The sequence below is a fragment of the Sciurus carolinensis genome, chromosome 2 (genome assembly GCF_902686445.1).
Source record: "Sciurus carolinensis chromosome 2, mSciCar1.2, whole genome shotgun sequence".
Taxonomy (NCBI): domain Eukaryota; kingdom Metazoa; phylum Chordata; class Mammalia; order Rodentia; family Sciuridae; genus Sciurus; species Sciurus carolinensis.
In genome coordinates this window covers 188,315,712-188,333,490 of record NC_062214.1, presented here as the reverse complement: position 1 = coordinate 188,333,490, position 17,779 = coordinate 188,315,712, and the positions used below count along the sequence as shown (strand labels likewise).

The 17,779-nt window shown below is 37.2% G+C and overlaps 1 protein-coding gene across 4 annotated transcripts in view; it reads left to right on the top strand.

Annotated features, from left to right (window-relative positions):
• Positions 1 to 14,433, top strand: part of Cpsf2 (cleavage and polyadenylation specific factor 2) — a 32,206-nt gene extending 17,773 nt beyond the window's left edge. For all 4 annotated transcript variants that reach the window (XM_047541227.1, XM_047541226.1, XM_047541225.1 and 1 more), the window contains 7 exons: positions 5,500 to 5,600; positions 5,936 to 6,136; positions 8,355 to 8,507; positions 9,470 to 9,695; positions 10,913 to 11,212; positions 12,330 to 12,464; positions 12,818 to 14,433. In XM_047541227.1, the coding sequence (XP_047397183.1) occupies positions 5,500 to 5,600; positions 5,936 to 6,136; positions 8,355 to 8,507; positions 9,470 to 9,695; positions 10,913 to 11,212; positions 12,330 to 12,464; positions 12,818 to 12,910 (1,209 nt within the window). In that variant the 3' untranslated portion in view covers positions 12,911 to 14,433. The remainder of the gene's footprint in view (positions 1 to 5,499; positions 5,601 to 5,935; positions 6,137 to 8,354; positions 8,508 to 9,469; positions 9,696 to 10,912; positions 11,213 to 12,329; positions 12,465 to 12,817) is intronic.
• Positions 14,434 to 17,779: the final 3,346 nt, after the last annotated feature.

Here is a 17,779-nt window from a genome sequence, read left to right as displayed (position 1 = left end):
TTAAACTCCTGCATGGTAATACTTCTGGAACCATACCCAAAAGGAATACATGTACACTGTATCCTCAAAGTTGCTTTTCTTTCCCTAATTGAAATCTGGCTGCTGTCCTATGATGTTCTTTTCTGTAGGCCTTTTAAATAGATAGGCTTTTTCTTTTCTTGGTTCTTCTACTTGGGTTGGGTAAGTGTCCTCCTTGTTCTGTGCTGCAGTTTTTAGGCCATTTTTCTTTTCTTTGCACTTCATGCCGTCAGACCTGATGATATGCTGACCCCTCCTTGTTTATGACATTTCTTAATCCTGTGGTTATTCTGTCATTCATCAGTGATTTTAGACCCTCGTTCATGGCCTTCTTGCCCGCTTGTATTCAGGACTCCTTTCTTGCTGTCTTGAGCGTGCATGCAGGTGCTCTGTCCAGTTCTTCAGTCCTGTCAGTTCCTTACGCCTTTTTTCTCAGTGTGCTTTCCCTCCACTTTGCCCTGGCTGCCCACTCCCACTCCTGCTGTCTGCATCCAGCCTCCTACTGATCTTACAGGTGACTTGCCCTATGACTCCTATGCCAACAGTTCTTTGGTTTCACCGAGACTTTCAGTTCATGAACCTCACCTTTCACTGTCAATCATCGTTGTTTAGAGTCATTGATCCATGATTAATCATTTAGTAAGCACCTTTAACTCTCTTACCATTCTTCTCTTTAATTTACCTACCTGGCAAAGCCTTAGCATTAAACTATTTGCTTGGTCTGTACCTGCATTCAAGCAGCTTTTTCATTAGAGTTAAATATGACCATGTGGACAGATTTCTCTGTACTTTCGTGACCTCATATCTCAAAAGGGCCCCCAGTACTAACTCCACATTCTATAGAATATTCCTTTTCTCTCTCTCTAGTAAGGAAAATTTTATGCCTTCTTTCTCCTCAAACATCCTATAATATACTCTTATTCTCATCTGTAGCCCATGACCTTGTCTGAAATGGAATAAGGAAGTAGTAGTAGTCAGACAGGAATTCCTTTATCTTATTGTCACTAAACATACTAACTTGTTTCTGCATCCATACATGCAGCCTTATCTCCTGTTATTAGAGCAAGAGAATTAGCAGAATGGCCAAGATGCTAAAGGATGATTTTGCTTAATAACCAACCCATGGAATCTGTTTCCCAAAACTAGTACCATTGACTCTATAGTTCAGAGTAATTGACACTGGATGATGGGTTGGTTAATAACTGCCAAGGTTGTGCAAAGTTTTAGACAATTACTTTTCATTTTGTTTTCATAGCAACCATTTAAAGGAACATTTGGTTTGTTAAAAGCTAAATTGTATTTTTGTCTTGTAAAACTTTTATTTATAAGAAAATTGTAATATCAGTAAATAAAATCTGATATGTATTGACTGTAAATACAGAATTGTTGAACAAAGGATTCAGAGAAAGCATATCAAAATAAAATACTCTCTTGGGTTACTTAATAGCTTAGAAATGCAAAATTAAAAATTAGAAGTACTTAACACAGTTTCATGAGATGAAATACTGAATTTGAAAATTTTAATTACTAGAAACTCAATTAGGGCTGATATGCCATTTGAGGAATTAATAAAAAAATATTAGGTTTGGAGGAGAAAAAAATGACATTCCAGAGTGTCCTCATGAAATCAGAAGTAGCTGAAACATGAAATGTCAGATTTTTTATTTAAAAAAAGTAATACTTGTGTTCAGGATTCTTTCCCTGCTCACCTTCTTAGGGATATGTCTCCTGCAGTTATCCCTTCTCTCTCCATCTGTCTTTTTTTCCCTCTACTTGATCCCATCCAAAACAATTCTTACCTCTACCCATCCTCCCGACCTGTTCCTCTCTCTTCCTCATGAGAATAGCTGTACCTGACACATTTGCTCAAGCCAAAAATCTAGAAAATTAAAAATGGTCACCAAAGTATAATATGTACTGAAATGTGCATATCATAAGTATACTGTGTGATACTTTTCACCTATTGAACACACCTGTCTAGCCTGCACATAGGTGAAGAAATAGGACCAGCTCCTTATACACCTGCTTTGTAACCCTGTCTCTCCCTGTCCCCAAGGGTAACTGTATCCTGCAAAGATTATTAATGCACAGATCATTACTGTTTATTTTTTTAACTCCTTGCTTTTCTCTGAACATTCACACCCAGTCCATGAGCAAGTATGTTGACCTGACTGCCTGACATATCTTATATTTGTCTACTTTTCTTTCTCCCCTGCTGTCATCCTGGCCCAATGCCAAGTGGTCTTACATAAACTGCAGTAGTTTCCTAACTGGTTTTTCTATTTTTACTTTTTTATTCCCTTAATAAATAAAATAATAAAGATAAAAGATGATCAAATAAAAGGTGATCGAAGCCATCTTTTATGCGGTGGTGGTAAAAAATGCATATAATTTGCTATCTTGACTATATTTAAGTTTATAGTACAGTAGTATTAGTTTCTGTGGTACTGGTGATTACACCCAGGACCTTATGCATGCTGAGCAAGTGCTCTACCTTTGTGCTACATCCCTAACTCCATATGCATTTTTTTTTAAGTTGTAGATGGATACCAGACTTTATTTTATTTATTTATTTTTATGTGGTGCTGAGGATGGAACCCAGTGCCTCCCAGAGGCAAGCACTCTACCACTGAGCTACAACCACAGCATCCCCATATACATTCTTTTTTTCTTTAATTAAAAAAAATTTATCAACAACATCATAGTGTATTTGGACATATTATACGTACAGGGAGTATAAGTTCCCATTCTTGTGATTGTACATAATATGGCGTTTCACTGGTCATGTGTTCATATATGAACATAGGAAAATTTTGATTCATTCTACTGTTTTTCCTATTCCCATCCCCCTTTCTTTCTTTCCTTCTGCTCTGTCTATTCCAGTGAACTTCTGTTCCACCCCCACCCCCCAATTAGGTGTCAGCATTTACATATCAGAGAAAACATTCAGCCTTTGGTGTTTTGGGATTGACTTATTTCACTTAGCATGATAGTCTAGAGTTCTACCCATTTACTGGCAAATGCCTTAATTTCGTTTTTCTTTACAAGTGAGTAATGTTCCGTTGTGTCCCATATGCGTTCTTGTACCATAGACGTCATGAACTTTTTAATATGGCAAAACTGAAACTGTACTCCTTGAAAAACAAATCCTGAAGAGATCTTTTGAATGTTCATCATTTTTATGTCACTCTTTCTTAAACTTCCTTCTGCTTTTTGAATAAAAGCTATACTCCCTACAGTTATCATGTGGTCCCTTGTGATCTGATCCCCACCCACCTTTCTTACCTCTGCTCATTCCACTTTCCCTGTTTGCTACACAGCCATATTTCACATCAGGACCTTAGCACTAGCTACTGTTCTGCCTGGGTCGTCTTTCCTGGCTCTATGTAGGTTGGCGCCTCATCATTTAAGTTTCAGTTAAGTGGGTCTCTGTGGGCCAGATGTGGTGGCTGTGATGGCACACACCTGTAATCCCAGTGGCTCAGGAAGCCGAGGCAGGGGGATTGCAAGGTCAAGGCCAGCCTTAGCAATTTAGGGAGACCCTTAGCAGCTTAGTAAGATCCTGTCTCAAAATAAAAATAAAGAGGATGTGGCTCAGTGGTAAAGCTCTCTTGGGTTCAATTCCCATGACCAAAAAAATAAAAATAAATAAATAATAATTACCCAGGTATCAACCTATCACCTGACTTTAATTATTTTCCCCAGCATTCATGAGCATCTGATGTATTTGTGTTTTCCTCTTCCTCACACCAAACAGAACCCAAGTTCCGTGAGAAAAGCAATCTTGTTTTTTTTCCCCCCGTCTTTAGTACCCAGAACAGTGCCTAACACTCTGGATGTCCTCAGTACATGTGTTGATTGAAACCAACACATGAATACACATGATCTGTGAATACAGATCAGACCAGGTTTCTGATATGTTAGGCACGGAGGAGTGTACTTTGCATGCTACCTTTTCACCTACATTTATTGCAGAAACAGTAAATAAATGAATAAGAATAGGTTAGAGTAGATTTGAATTAGGAATAGGCATAATTTGGAGGTAATATAGTGAAATATGAAGAAAAGTAACTGGGCATGGTGGCTCACACCCACGACCCTAATTACTCAGGAAGTTGAGGCAAGAGGATTAGAAGTTCGAGGCAAACTTTTAAGACCCTGTCTTAAGATAAAAAAAGGGCTGGGATTGGAACTCAGGGTTTATGTAGCATACTGGGTTCAATCCCTAGTACCACGGGGTCGGGGGGTATTTTAGCATTGATTGTTCTAGAAACCTTTTTCAGAATATAGACACTACTTATAGATATCAAGGAAAAATAAGATGGAGATCAAAATTTATTATAGCCATAGGCATAAGCTAAATCATGACAGTAAAGGTTTTATTAAAATTTATTTATGAGTAAAGCATCTATGTGTGTTGCTAACTGTAATAAAAAAAAAAAAAACACTGTAATGAAACTTGTTTTCCAGTAAGCTACTAGACAGATGTGGAAGGCCAATGTAAACATGTAAATCACTCGTCCTATATTAGAAGTGCTTGAACTTGGTTTAATTTCTTTTGTTCCTTTTTATTTGGAACTAATTTCAAACTTAACAGGAAAATCACAAAACTAGTATGCCCGGATTCCTCAGTTTTCAACATTTTTACTGGGTTTAGTTTATATATACATTGTCCTTTTTGATGTGTTACCTTTTTTTTGCGGTACTGGGAATCAAACTCGGCCTTGTGCTTGCAAGGCAAGCACTCTACCAACTGAGCTATCTCCCCAGCCCACCTTTTTTTTTTTTTTTTTTTTTGATTTGAAAGAACTCTTAAGAAAAAGCAGCTTCTGATAACAGTGCTGCACGTGTTTTTCTGTTTCTTTTAATTTGATCAGATTTAAAGTATTTTATTTATTTTGTTGCCATATCTATTAAAATTTTATATTATAACTTTGTCTTTTGAGGTGTTTTTTTTTTTCCCCCTTTTTTTTTTCGGTACCAGGAATTTGAGCCCAGGCGTATCTAACCACTGAACCACATCCCCAGCCTTTGTTTATTTTTTATTTTGAGACAGAGTCTTGCTAAGTTCTTAAGACCTTGCTAAGGTGCTGAGGATGGCTTTGAACTCACAATCCCTCTCTCTCAGCCTCCTGAGCCCTTGGGATTACAGGCATGTGCCACCACACCCAGCCCTGTCTTGAACTTTGTCGTGAAGGGTTTTATTTGCCTGATCTAATCCAAATTATAAGACTACTTATCTGTACTTTCTTTTTCAGATTGGTGCTTTTTAACCAGTTTGATTTAAACCCACCCTACATATATGACAACTCAATTTTAGTACTAATCTAAATAGAATCTATAATTACATGTAATGGAAATTTGTTTAATTTCAGAGAAAATTTAAAGATGATGAATCAGTTTAGAACTGTGGTGCATCTCACACCTCACTGCCTTCACCCCCAGTACTGATATTTTCTTTTATCTGTGGTTTTTCATTAGTTGAGGAAGCGTGTGAAGCTTGAAGGAAAAGAACTTGAAGAATACTTGGAAAAAGAGAAACTAAAGAAGGAAGCTGCTAAAAAACTTGAACAATCAAAAGAGTGAGTTATTTTCATAGATAGTATGTTATGTTTGTAATTTGAAACATTTCTAAGACTTAAACATTCAGTTGAATATTTCAACTTTCTTAGGACTTCATTACTTTTACATCTTTCAAATGGCTAAAATAACATCCTTTCAGTGCTAATATTAATATATATTTATGAACTGGCAGTCAATGTTTGATAAAATGTTGATCCAATAATTATTTTTATATGATTGCTTGAATAATATTGAATGAATAATATTGAATGTTAAGTCAGTGATTATTTTATAAATGTTAATTCAAAATCTGTTTGGGACTTTGTGACCTTGATCTATTCCAAAATCCTCCTAGGGCAGATATTGATTCCAGTGATGAGAGTGACGTCGAGGAAGACATTGACCAGCCTTCAGCGCATAAGACAAAGCACGACCTGATGATGAAAGGTGAAGGCAGTCGAAAAGGAAGCTTCTTCAAACAAGCAAAGAAATCTTATCCCATGTTTCCTGCCCCAGAGGAAAGGATTAAATGGGATGAGTATGGAGAGATCATCAAGTATGTGAGCACAACACCACCTTTCTTTTTGAAGTATCCACTGTGTTCTTTTAGCTCAGCGATGTAGTCTTTTTGGTCACCATGTACTTTAAGTTCTGGGCACCTTGGCTTGAAGGATATAAAAAATTTATAGTTTGAAACATAAAAATAGAATTGTTGAGGAACATTGGACATTTAATATTAAGGGAATAGTGATAGCTTTTTTACTTAGTTGTATGGAAAGTTTAAAATGATGACTAGACTTTCTTTCCTCCACTTAAGAGGAGAGGTGAGGGCCATGCTTGGGTGAAGGACTTAGGATAGAAAGAATTTTTGATGGTAATTTTATTTAGTTTGGGAAATGGGTTTAGTTACAAGAGGAATATGAGATGAACCATGGAAAATTCACACCTGCTCTTAGAAAAACAACTGAAATCACACGTTGAGATTGCAGACTTGAATACACTACTGACCTATGTAAAAATCCTTAGGGCCTCATTTCTTTTGCTTCCCAGGTAGATGTCAGATGCCTCAGCATAATCACAATGTCTTTTCACAATCCAGTTTCTTCCTATCTTTCTATTATGTTTCTCTATATTCCTACCTTTTCTTTTTTGGTACCAGAGATTGAACCCAGGGGTGGTGCTGTATCACTGAGCCACATCCCCAGCCCTTTTTATTTTGTATTTTGATACAGGGTCTCACTAAATTGCTTAGGACCCCCCCACATCCCTTTTTTTAAAAATGTTTTTTAGTTTTCAGTGGATCTTATTTATTGATGTGTGGTGCTGAGGATCAAACCCAGGGCCTCTCACATGCCAGGCAGGTGCTCTACCACTGAACCACACCTCCAGTCACCCCTTCTTTTTTTTTTTTTTTTTTTCTGTTTTTGTTTTTGTTTTTGAGAGGATTTCCCTCTGTTGCCCGGGCTGGTGTCAAATTACTGAGTTTAAACTGTCCTCCTTCCTCAGCCTCTCTAGTAGCTGGGACCTCAGGCATGGCCTCTTCACCTGTCTTTCTTTCTATGTATTTCTTGTTCTTTCTTCTTTCATAATGCTGTCTTGAGCATGTAGTGGACTTAGGTCATCCTTGGGTATAATTAAGAAAATACCATTTTCTACTTGGTTCTCTAAAATAATAGGGAGGAAACATAACTTCACTCTAGAGTATTTGCTTACTATTCCACTTGTCTAACATATGGACTGTGCTTTTTAACTTCAGTGTCCTTATTAGAAAAATGGAGCTAAGAATGAAATGAGTTTTTTTTTTGGTTGTTGGTGGTTTTATTTTGAATGCTTAGGATCAAACCTAGGCTACACTTCCCAGCCCATGAGGTTGCGTTTTTCAGGCCCTTAGAATAGAATCTGGCTAATAATAAGTGGGCCTTAAGTTGTTGCTACTGCTGTTGTTACTCTTTAGTTTATTGTTGGAGATATGGACTTACCTGGGTGTTGGGGAATGGAGATCTGAATTCTCACAGAGGATTGGGAATGGATTTGGGAGTAAGGCATAGATAATTAATTATAGGAGGTTAGAATGTTAAAAGATGTTTGTTTTTACTTTTGGTTAGAATTCTGATATTGGAAGTAAAAATGGAAAGAGCAGTGTGTTAATACATTGAAATAAAGATGAGGGGGGGGCTGGGGAGGTAGCTCAGTCGGTAGAGTGCTTGCCTTGCAAGCGCAAGGCCCTGGGTTCGATCCCCAGCTACCGCCCCCCAAAAATAATAAAAATAAAGATGAGGCTTATAAGGGAGCTAATGATTTTGTATGCCAGTCTTTTCAGTGCTGTGCACATAGAGTCTTCTGCTTTTTTGGGGGGTAGAAAGGAAGTAATTGGGGGGGTCTTAAGTATATTAGAGGAGTTCTGAGATTTATAGGTATTGGTTTGGTGAAGGAAACCACAAACATTGGCAAAAACTAATTATTGAAAAGAATGCAGGACCAGATTGTGATAGTACTTGTTATAGCCACTGAGATCTTCTAATGACCTGTCAGAGGCCTTTCACTAGTCTACATGATGTGCTTAAAGAACATTTTTTAGTGGTTATGAGAAACCTAACATATATAGTCATCTGATAATTGATATTATGAAATTGCACTGACTTTGGATCAAATGCATATTTAAGTCTTAAAATAATGTGAGGAATCTAAAAATTATGCCACCTACTAGTTAGTTATATATATTATATAATATTAGCTTGCTTTTTACTATTTCTAATTAGAGACTTATTATTTAGACCAGAGGATTTCTTAGTGCCAGAACTTCAAGCTACTGAAGAAGAAAAAAGCAAATTAGAATCTGGCTTGACAAATGGAGATGAACCCATGGATCAGGATTTATCTGATGTTCCTACTAAGTGTATTTCTACAACAGAGTCTATTGAAATAAAGTAAGTGCTTTTTTGTTTTGTTTTGCATTTGGAAAATTATAAGATAAAATTTTAAGTGCTTGAATTATATAATTTACATTGTTTCAAAAGTGAAATTTCTGAATATCCTCTTATAAGTTTATGCTTTTAAAATTAATTTCTGGGTTTGGAGAATAGATCAGTAGTAGAGCACTGCCTAGTATGCATAGTCCATGATGCCAGAAAAATGCTGCTGCTAATTTCTTTTTCCATGAAAAGACTGTGAAGATGGTGGTATTTTCTCTTCATTAACAATATTTGAATACTAAAATAATCAATTTAGTAGTGGGAGGGGAATGGAGTTGAACAGGAAATTGTACATTTATTTGGAGAAGTATTATTTCTGGCCTTTTTTTTTTTTTTAATTTTTTTAGATGTTGATAGACCTTTATTTTATTCATTTATTTATATGTGGTGCTGAGAATCGAACCCAGTGCCTCACACATGGTGGGTAAGTGCTCTGCCACTGAGCCACAACCCCAGCCCTATTTCTGTCCTTTTAGTAAATCCAGTAACAGGTGGAAGAGAGTAGTGTAGCTCAAAAGCTTAATTTTTCTCAGTAACTGCTCATTTCACCAAATGTAGTCCTTGACTTAAACATCTCCAATACCCTAATGTCTAGAAAATTTAATATAATCTGAAGAAGGTAAACCTTTTTTCCCATTTATTTAGTACAGTTAATATAAATAAGTGATCATTTTGGATTTTTTTTTTATTTTTTTTTTTTGAGTCTTCAGTGAGCAAAGTGGTTTATTGGTTGCAGTAATATCTTTTGTATATATTTTGGTATAGCCAAGATGTAAATAATATGTATTAGCAATATAACACGTATTTCTCAAATTGTCATTTTATATATTGTATGTTTCTTTACTGATGATAAACTTCAATTTTTAAAAGCCTAGTTTTTATCAGAAAAGTTATCTCAAATAATTGTTTAATTACAGAGCGAGGGTTACTTACATAGACTATGAAGGACGCTCTGATGGGGATTCCATTAAAAAAATCATTAATCAGATGAAACCACGACAGTTAATCATTGTCCACGGCCCACCAGAGGCCAGTCAAGATCTGGCAGAGTGCTGCCGCGCGTTTGGTGGGAAGGATATTAAAGTATACATGCCAAAGCTACACGAAACAGTCGATGCCACCAGTGAAACACACATCTACCAGGTAAGTATGCTGACAGTTGAGCCACTTATAAATACATACTTTTTGTTGCATATTAAGACAGATACATTGTAGTACTGGGTGAGGCAGTTGTGGAGCCTGCCCCAGCAGATCTGATAGTCTTGGGTTTATAACAAATCAATAGCGTGTCCCACCCACCATGCCTCCAGGAGAGGAAGCTCAGGATGCCATGAGAACGTAAATAAGGTTGAGAACGTAAATAAGGGTTGGAGGACCCCAGCCCTGATTTGGAGGTTTAGAAATGGTTTCCTGGAAGACAACTAAGCTGAATCCTAGCAGATGTCCAGATGGGTTGTTGGGACAGATGAGTAGGAAGGAGGAGCAAAGAGGGTTCGAGGCAGAGGGAACAGTATTAAAGAGAATGATGAGTATTCAAGAATGGATAGTGAAAAACAACAAAACAAAACAAAAAACACTCCACAGATGTTAGGGTTCTTCTAATTGAAACAAATGGAGAAATGGAGTTGGGCACAGAAGATAGAATTAGTACAGAGGAGAAATGAACTTTTATCTGGTTGTGGGACATAGTGACAGCTTAAGGTCGGAGTGATATCTATATGGGGGGGGGCGCATGGGGGAGAAGGGCTAGAACTTACCAGGCAGAAAAGTTATTCTGAGCAGAGCAAGAGAGGAAGCAGCGTTCCAAGAACATGGAGGCATGAAACTGCATGATATCTTCAGGAAAGTACAAATAGCTCAGGACTCTGAGGTGCACCAAGCACCAGAGGGTGAGACCACTCAGTGCTTCTCATCCTTGTGTGCACATGAGAACTGTCCGAGTGCTCTGTTCTCAATCTTGCTAGTTATATTAGTAACACTGGAGACAAGGCCCTAGGGTTAAAACCTGTACTTCGGAAAGTAGACCAGAACCCTAATGATCTTCCAAGTAATTAGGTCTTTACAGGCCATTGTGAGGATCAGAAGAATGAAAGATTTTCAGATTTTTTTTGTTTGTTTGTTTTTAGTTGTAGATGGACACAAATACCTTTACTTATTTATTTATTTTCACGTGGTGCTGAGGATTGAACCCGGTGCCTTACATGTGCTAGGCATGTGCTCTGCTATTGAGTTCCAACCCTAGCCCCAGATTTTCAGATTTTAATCATAGTTTTAGAGTTAGAAAATAACACTAAGAAGTTATATTTAATTTATTAATTTATACTCTGGGTTTTATTTCCTCTTCCCACTTGCATATCCAGGTGAGATTAAAAGACTCACTAGTCAGCTCCCTTCAGTTTTGTAAGGCAAAAGATGCTGAATTAGCATGGATAGATGGTGTCTTAGACATGCGAGTTTCCAAAGTAGACACAGGAGTTATTTTAGAAGAAGGAGAACTCAAGGATGATGGAGAAGACTCAGAGATGCAGGTGGACGCTCCTTCAGATGCTAGCGTAATAGCACAACAGAAGGCCATGAAAAGTCTGTTTGGAGATGATGAGAAAGAAACAGGTGAAGAGAGTGAGATCATCCCCACCTTGGAGCCCTTGCCACCTCATGAGGTAAGAGCCCATACCTTTCTGCTGCCTCCTTCATTTGTTGTCCTTGTTTTCCTTCTGTTTTTAACCCTTTAAAGTATGTTTTGCATTGACTGATTTTGGAGTTATTAAAAAAGATGACTTGAGGTGTGTTTGTGTGTGTGAACTCTCTATGGCTAGTGACAATTTAAAGGAAACCATTAGCACATCTTCTGTCAAATCTTCAGTTTCATGATCTGTTTTTTCAGTGTGAATTTTTAAATGTCAAGTTTGATTGTGAGGATTACCTGAGAATGTTGTTCTCTTGCATTTTATTTTTGTGTGTTGTCAGTTCATTTTAAATCATTTTTGGTTTTGGTACAGTTAGAAATCTTTTAACTTTAACTCTAGCCTAGTATTTATATGTTCTCAAGAGGGATCTGGTTAATTAGCAAAGATTTTAGGTAATGAAACTTAGAATAGTATTAAAAACTGTAAGAGCCCCACATGGCTTGTGAAGTGAAGTCTGCAGCCCTGCTGTAAGGTCGAGACTAGAGAAACGACCTCTGCTGTTGGATTCCCTTCTAGTACTTCACTTGAAATTGGGAGGAGGAAATAAAGATAATCTTTCTTCTCTCTGTGCTAAAGCTACTGCTCTTCAGAACAGTTTCAAGGTAGAAGCATTAGGCAAGAACCACTCGCCACTCCGATTCTAAACCCACGGCATCCACTGCATTCACTCTGAGGGAGGAGGGAAAGTGGAAGTGGGATTTAGGAAGAATTATCCTCCAAGCTAAGCAAAGGACTAAGATGTGAAAAATGAATTTTTGGTTCACTTCTGCTTCTTGGCCTCTAGTTGACCCTCTCTGGCAAGTGGGTGAGTGAAGAGTATAACATTATCACATTTCTCTCCTTTATTAGGAGGCATGACTAATAAAATTGTGAAACATCAGAAAATGTGAAGGGCTTTGTAATGTTAAATAGTGAAGCAAGATCCAGAATAACAAATTTGGAATGTGATTTACAGTCTTGAAACAATCTGTTAAAGGACTTCAGGGAATAATAAAAAATATCTTAGAGATCATGTCGTGTTTTTTATACAGTACAGCTTTGTGTTTGTATTCTACTTGAAGTTATTCTTTCCCCTTTCACCTTATCCAAGGTTCCTGGACATCAGTCAGTTTTTATGAATGAACCAAGACTATCAGACTTCAAGCAGGTTCTTTTACGGGAGGGGATTCAAGCCGAATTTGTAGGAGGTGTACTTGTTTGCAACAATCAAGTAGCAGTTCGTAGAGTAAGTGTGCTTTTCGTAAGGCTGAATTGAACGCATGCTTCTGATGTTTTGTCATTTTGAATTCTGTAATTCCATAAAACTGAAGGTCAGCAATTTATATTTCTAATGATGACCTTGAAGGCTTATAAAAGTGACTCAAATTACATAATTTTATGGCAAATTTCTATTTGAATCCTCTTACATTTTTGTCTAAAATTCACTACTTGAATATTATATCCATATTCTGTGAATCAGAGCAACCCATTTCCAGACTAGTCATAAAGTAATCTATTTAATATAGTTTGGTTATTATGTATGCATATTAATGATCAGAAAATGTACTAACGAACTTTTTTTTTCAACTTGGTTTGTAGACGGAAACTGGACGCATCGGATTAGAAGGCTGCCTTTGTCAAGATTTTTATAGGATAAGAGACCTTTTGTATGAACAGTATGCCATTGTGTAAAAGACAGGATGTCAGGAAGTATCTGCTTGACCTTTCTAAGAAAAAAGGATTCTTATCTTATTTTAAGCTTTTTTGCTGTTTTGTTTTGTAACATACAAAAGAAATCTTCCAGAAAAACTGAACATGTATTAGATTTTTAAAATGTAAATAGAGGGCTAGGAGTGTAGCCGAGCGGTAGAGCACTTACCTAGCATGCTTGACACTCTGGGTTCGATCCCCAGTACTACAAAAAAAAAAAAAAAAAAAGGAGACAGACCATTTTGCTAATGCCCAAACGAGCACCCTACCTTTGGCTCTCAGTGCTGGTGGTCCCAGCAGGTGCACAGGCCTGAGAATTGGAGGTGATTGGTTTCTTTTACAGACCCCATACTTTCGAAGCAGGACTTTTTACTTGAATAAACAATACAACTTAGCAAACCAGTTCATGGCCTTAGAGAAACATGGTTTGCATGCAGTCTTGCAAACTGTTTCTTGTATTTTCTGGAACAAAAAATAAGGCTTATTTAGAAAAGATGTGCTACAAAAGAGAAGCAAGATTGACAAAACAGTTTTTTGAGCTTAGGAATTTAAAAACAAACAGCATGTGTGCTGACTCTCTTGAATTCTGATATGCAATTTGTTTTTGCATGGAGCATGTCTGCTTCATGCCTGTGTTTCCCGTGACTCACTCTGGTGTGATGTAGTACACAGTTTGTTCAGAAATCATTTTTTTATTTAGCCCATTTCTTGTTTTATCTAGACTTTGTTGTTCAGTTTGAATTATGACACCATCATTTAAATATATTTCATTTAAAGGAGCTCCTCGATGTGTTACCGTCTTAAGGGTTCTGCATACCTTTTAGACACATCTTAACTGTCACCTAAGTTACTGAATTTGAAACTGTTTAGGGCTCTGTTTTTAAGAAAACAAAAGTTAAACTTCACATTTTTATAAGATAATAGTACAATTTAATTAAAAGATGTAAATGTTTTCATCTCTTAGGATTGCTCTCTCCTAAGGTTACCTAAACTGTGGTTGGATTTTATACACGTTACTGCAAAAGTATTGAAATTGGATAAGATCATTCTTTGCTGTCCTGATGTTGTATAAACCATTTGTGTTCGAGAGTAAAAGCTGAATATATGCAGTTTTCACTGAACTTAAGCAGTGAAAACCATGTTGCCCTCTTGTAATCCGTTGATGATTTTTTTAGAAAATAACTTAATCATGGCAGACCTTGATGCTTATTTCTTAAGTATTTAAACCCTTTTCTTTACACTTAGCATTTTTAGGAGCATCAGTTTTGTTTAACTTATATGTATAATTCAGCTCAGTGATATCAGAGTAGAATTGATACTTGTTTCAAATGCTTACAAAACTTTTACTGTGTATTATCATGTTAATGCAAAATTTAGTCTTCCAGAGTGGTGGCACTCGCCTGTAATCCCAGAGGTTTGGAAGACTGAGGCAGGAGGATTAAAAGTTTGAGGCCAGCCTAGGCAACTTAGTGTACCCTGTCTCAAAATAAAAATTTTTAAAAAGACCTGAGGATGTAGCTCAGTGGTAGATGCTTGCCTAGCATGCATAAGACCCTGAGTTCAATCCCTAGTACCTTTAAAAAAAAAAAAAAAAAAAAAAAAAAAAAAGGAAAGGTTTAGAGCCTTCTGATATTGAAAAGCAGATATACAAAACAATGTTTCAGAAGATGGTGATGAACAGTATGCTTTCTTTTTAGCACTTCAAAAAAAAGTCTCAACATTTTCTATTTATATACCAGGGAAAAGAAAGTCTAAAGTTGTTTCATGGTTTAAAGGATCTGCTTATGCATATTATATCATAATACCAATATTAAAAAGATTATTTCTTGCCCAGCCTTTCCATTGTCCTATGAACAGGAATTAAATTTTACAGTACTGCTTTAAGATGACTGTGCTAATAGTGTCATTGGAAGAGTAATACTTCTGCCCATTTCTGGATGACAGTATTACTAAAATGAAGACTTATAGTCTCAGTTACTTAGGAAAAATAGAAATTAAAAAAAAAAAAACAGTGAGATAAATCATGAACTCAAAGAAACTTAGAGTTTGTTTAGAATCAAAAATAACAATGTGTGGAGTATCAGATGTCTACAATATTCTTGTTAAAAAGAAATTTTATTGTTGTTGGAATGGGATTATACATGTCAGGTATCATTCCAATTATTTGTTTTTTCATGAACCAGTAAGAGACCTGAAACAAATGGAGGAAATCAGTTATGTAAGGAGGGCTATTCACCTTTTTTTAAAAGTTGAGGTGCAGTTTACATACCATGAACTATTCATTCTTTTAAAGTGTATATTTCATTTGTTTTGGTGTATTCACAGAGTTGTACAACCATTACTGTGTAATTCCAGAATATTTCATCATTCCAAAAAGAAACCCCATACCCATAGCATTCACTCCCATTTTCCCTTCTCCTGAACACTTTGTCGATCATAAACCTTTCTATCTGTGGATTTACTTCTTCTGGACATTTCATAAAAATGGAATCATGTGACATGTGGCCTTCTGTGTCTGACTTCTTTCACTTAGCATGATGTTTTCCAGTTTTATCAGTGCAGCATGTATCAGTATCCTTTTTAGGGCTGAATTATATTCTATTGCATACTATACCACGTTGTTTATTATCAGTTGCTGAACATTTGGGTTGTTCCTAATTTGGGGCTGTTATGAAGAATGCTGTTTTGAACACCCTTATTTATTTATTTATTTTTTGTATGAACATAGATTTTCCATTTTCTTGGGTATGTACCTAAGAATAGAATTACTGGATCACGTGGCAACTCTGTAACCATTTGAGAAACTGCCAGAGTGCTTTCCGAAGTGACTGCACTGTTTCATTCCCACCTGCGTGTCATGAAGGTGGCGTTTTCTCTACATCCTTGCCAATCTTTATTACTTCCCATCTTTTTATTTTAGCCATTCTAGTTCTTGAGGTTTCGATTTGCATTTTCCTAAGGAATAAGGTGTTTTGAGCATCTTCATTAGTGCTTATTGGCTACTTGTATGTCGTCTTTGGAGTAATGACTGTTCAGATTCTTTGTCCATTTTTAAATTGGTTTATCTTTTTGTTGAGTTACGATAAGTTTTGTTCATACTTTATTTCATTCCGTGGCTTTCCTTCACTTGCTGGTGTACTTTGAAGTACAACAATATGTAATTTTGGTGCATTCCCATTTTCCCAACCCTTTGGGTTCCTTGGACGATTGGTTCCTGTGTCCTGGGTGTTATTTCTTAGAAACCAATTGCCTCATCCAAAGATATGGACCTGTTTTTGTTTTTGTTTTTGTTTTTTTCTAAGAGTTTTAGCTTTTAGAGTTAGGTCTTTCACCCATTTTGAATTGATTTTTGTTTATGGTGTGAGGTGGGGGATCTAATTTCATTTTTTAAATCAAAATTTATGATTGAATATTACATTTAAAAACCTGACCCAGAGAACTGGTGGTTACAGACCCCCTAAGGGAAGCAGTGGACTGTGGGAGCTGCCCCATGGCTGCACTTGAAGGCAAGCTCTCCAGTGGGACTGAGCAGGATGGAGCAGAGGCAGAGTGCAGCCAGGACCCCCACGCTCTGGCCGTGCTCCCTGGGAGCCCACTGTGCAGTCCCCAGCAGTGTGGCTGGGCAAGTCTGTCACCCAGCCACTGTGCAGTGTGTGTAACCTTCTACCCTGTGGGGACACCTGTACCCCGAAGCACTGCACAGCTTGGGGCAGGACCAGCAGACAGCTGAAGGTGTCGCCGCCTTCTGCCACGGCCCTAATTCCATGTTTTTGCACGTGGAGCCCCAGTTGGTCTGGCATCTTCTGTTGAAAAGCTTTGCCCATTGAATTGTTTTGCCACCCTTGTTGAAAATTAATTGCTCATAAATGTTAATAGACTCCCAATTCGGTGTCAGTAACTCTATATCTACCTGTGTGCCAGTACCACACCATTTTGAAATCGAGTAGTGTGAATTCTCCACCTTGTTCTCTTTCAAGATTGTTTTGTCTGTACTGGATTCCTTGCATTTCCATGCGAGAATCAGAATCGGCTTAATCAATTTCTGCCAAAAAAGCCCACTCATTTTTAATAGGGAAAAAAGCAGTTGAAATTTACAATTTAAAATCTTGAACATAATGGCTAAAAGGGACTGCAGAACACATTTAGTTCAACCCACTGATTTTAGTATTGAATGAATGAGCCTGTGAAGTGAAAAGAATTTGAGATCCACGTAGCTGGTTAAACAGAGCTGGGGCTGGAAACCAGCCTTACAGAATCCATTCGCTTGCACGCTGCTGAGTAGCTTCTTCAGTTCCCTAGCTTATATTCACTTTGCTTAGGATTGACGTGTTCTGTTCATCTGCTCTAAGAATGGCCACTGTTACTTAGAATGCTAGCATGCTGAGGAGGAGATTGATTTCCATTCTGTATCATGGCCAGTAAAAGCCAGAAAGGGTAAATGTCACATTCTGCAGTTCCCTTTGGTTGTAAGCTTTTCTATAGTTTTATTACAAGGTTATTGTCCTTTACAAAAATACCAGTGAACTGATGATTACTTAAGTCAAAGGATGTAAATAGTGTTCATAGTCAGTGATTGTCAGACTGTTTTAGTGGTGACTATAAAAGAACACGTGGAGATGCACAGGGATCTAGAGAAGGAACATTCAGATCTGCCCACCTGGACAGGTTCCAAGAAAAGATTTGGCCTCCTTTTTTACTTTTTTTCTCACTTGAACCATTTCAGTTGTGTTTATGGGAAAATGCCAAAACTACCAAAAATTAATGTAAAAACCAGGACTTTGCTGAAGAAAGGGCATCTTATTTCTCTTCTGGTCTTCTCCCCCACACACATGCCCACGTGGCTCCACTTTT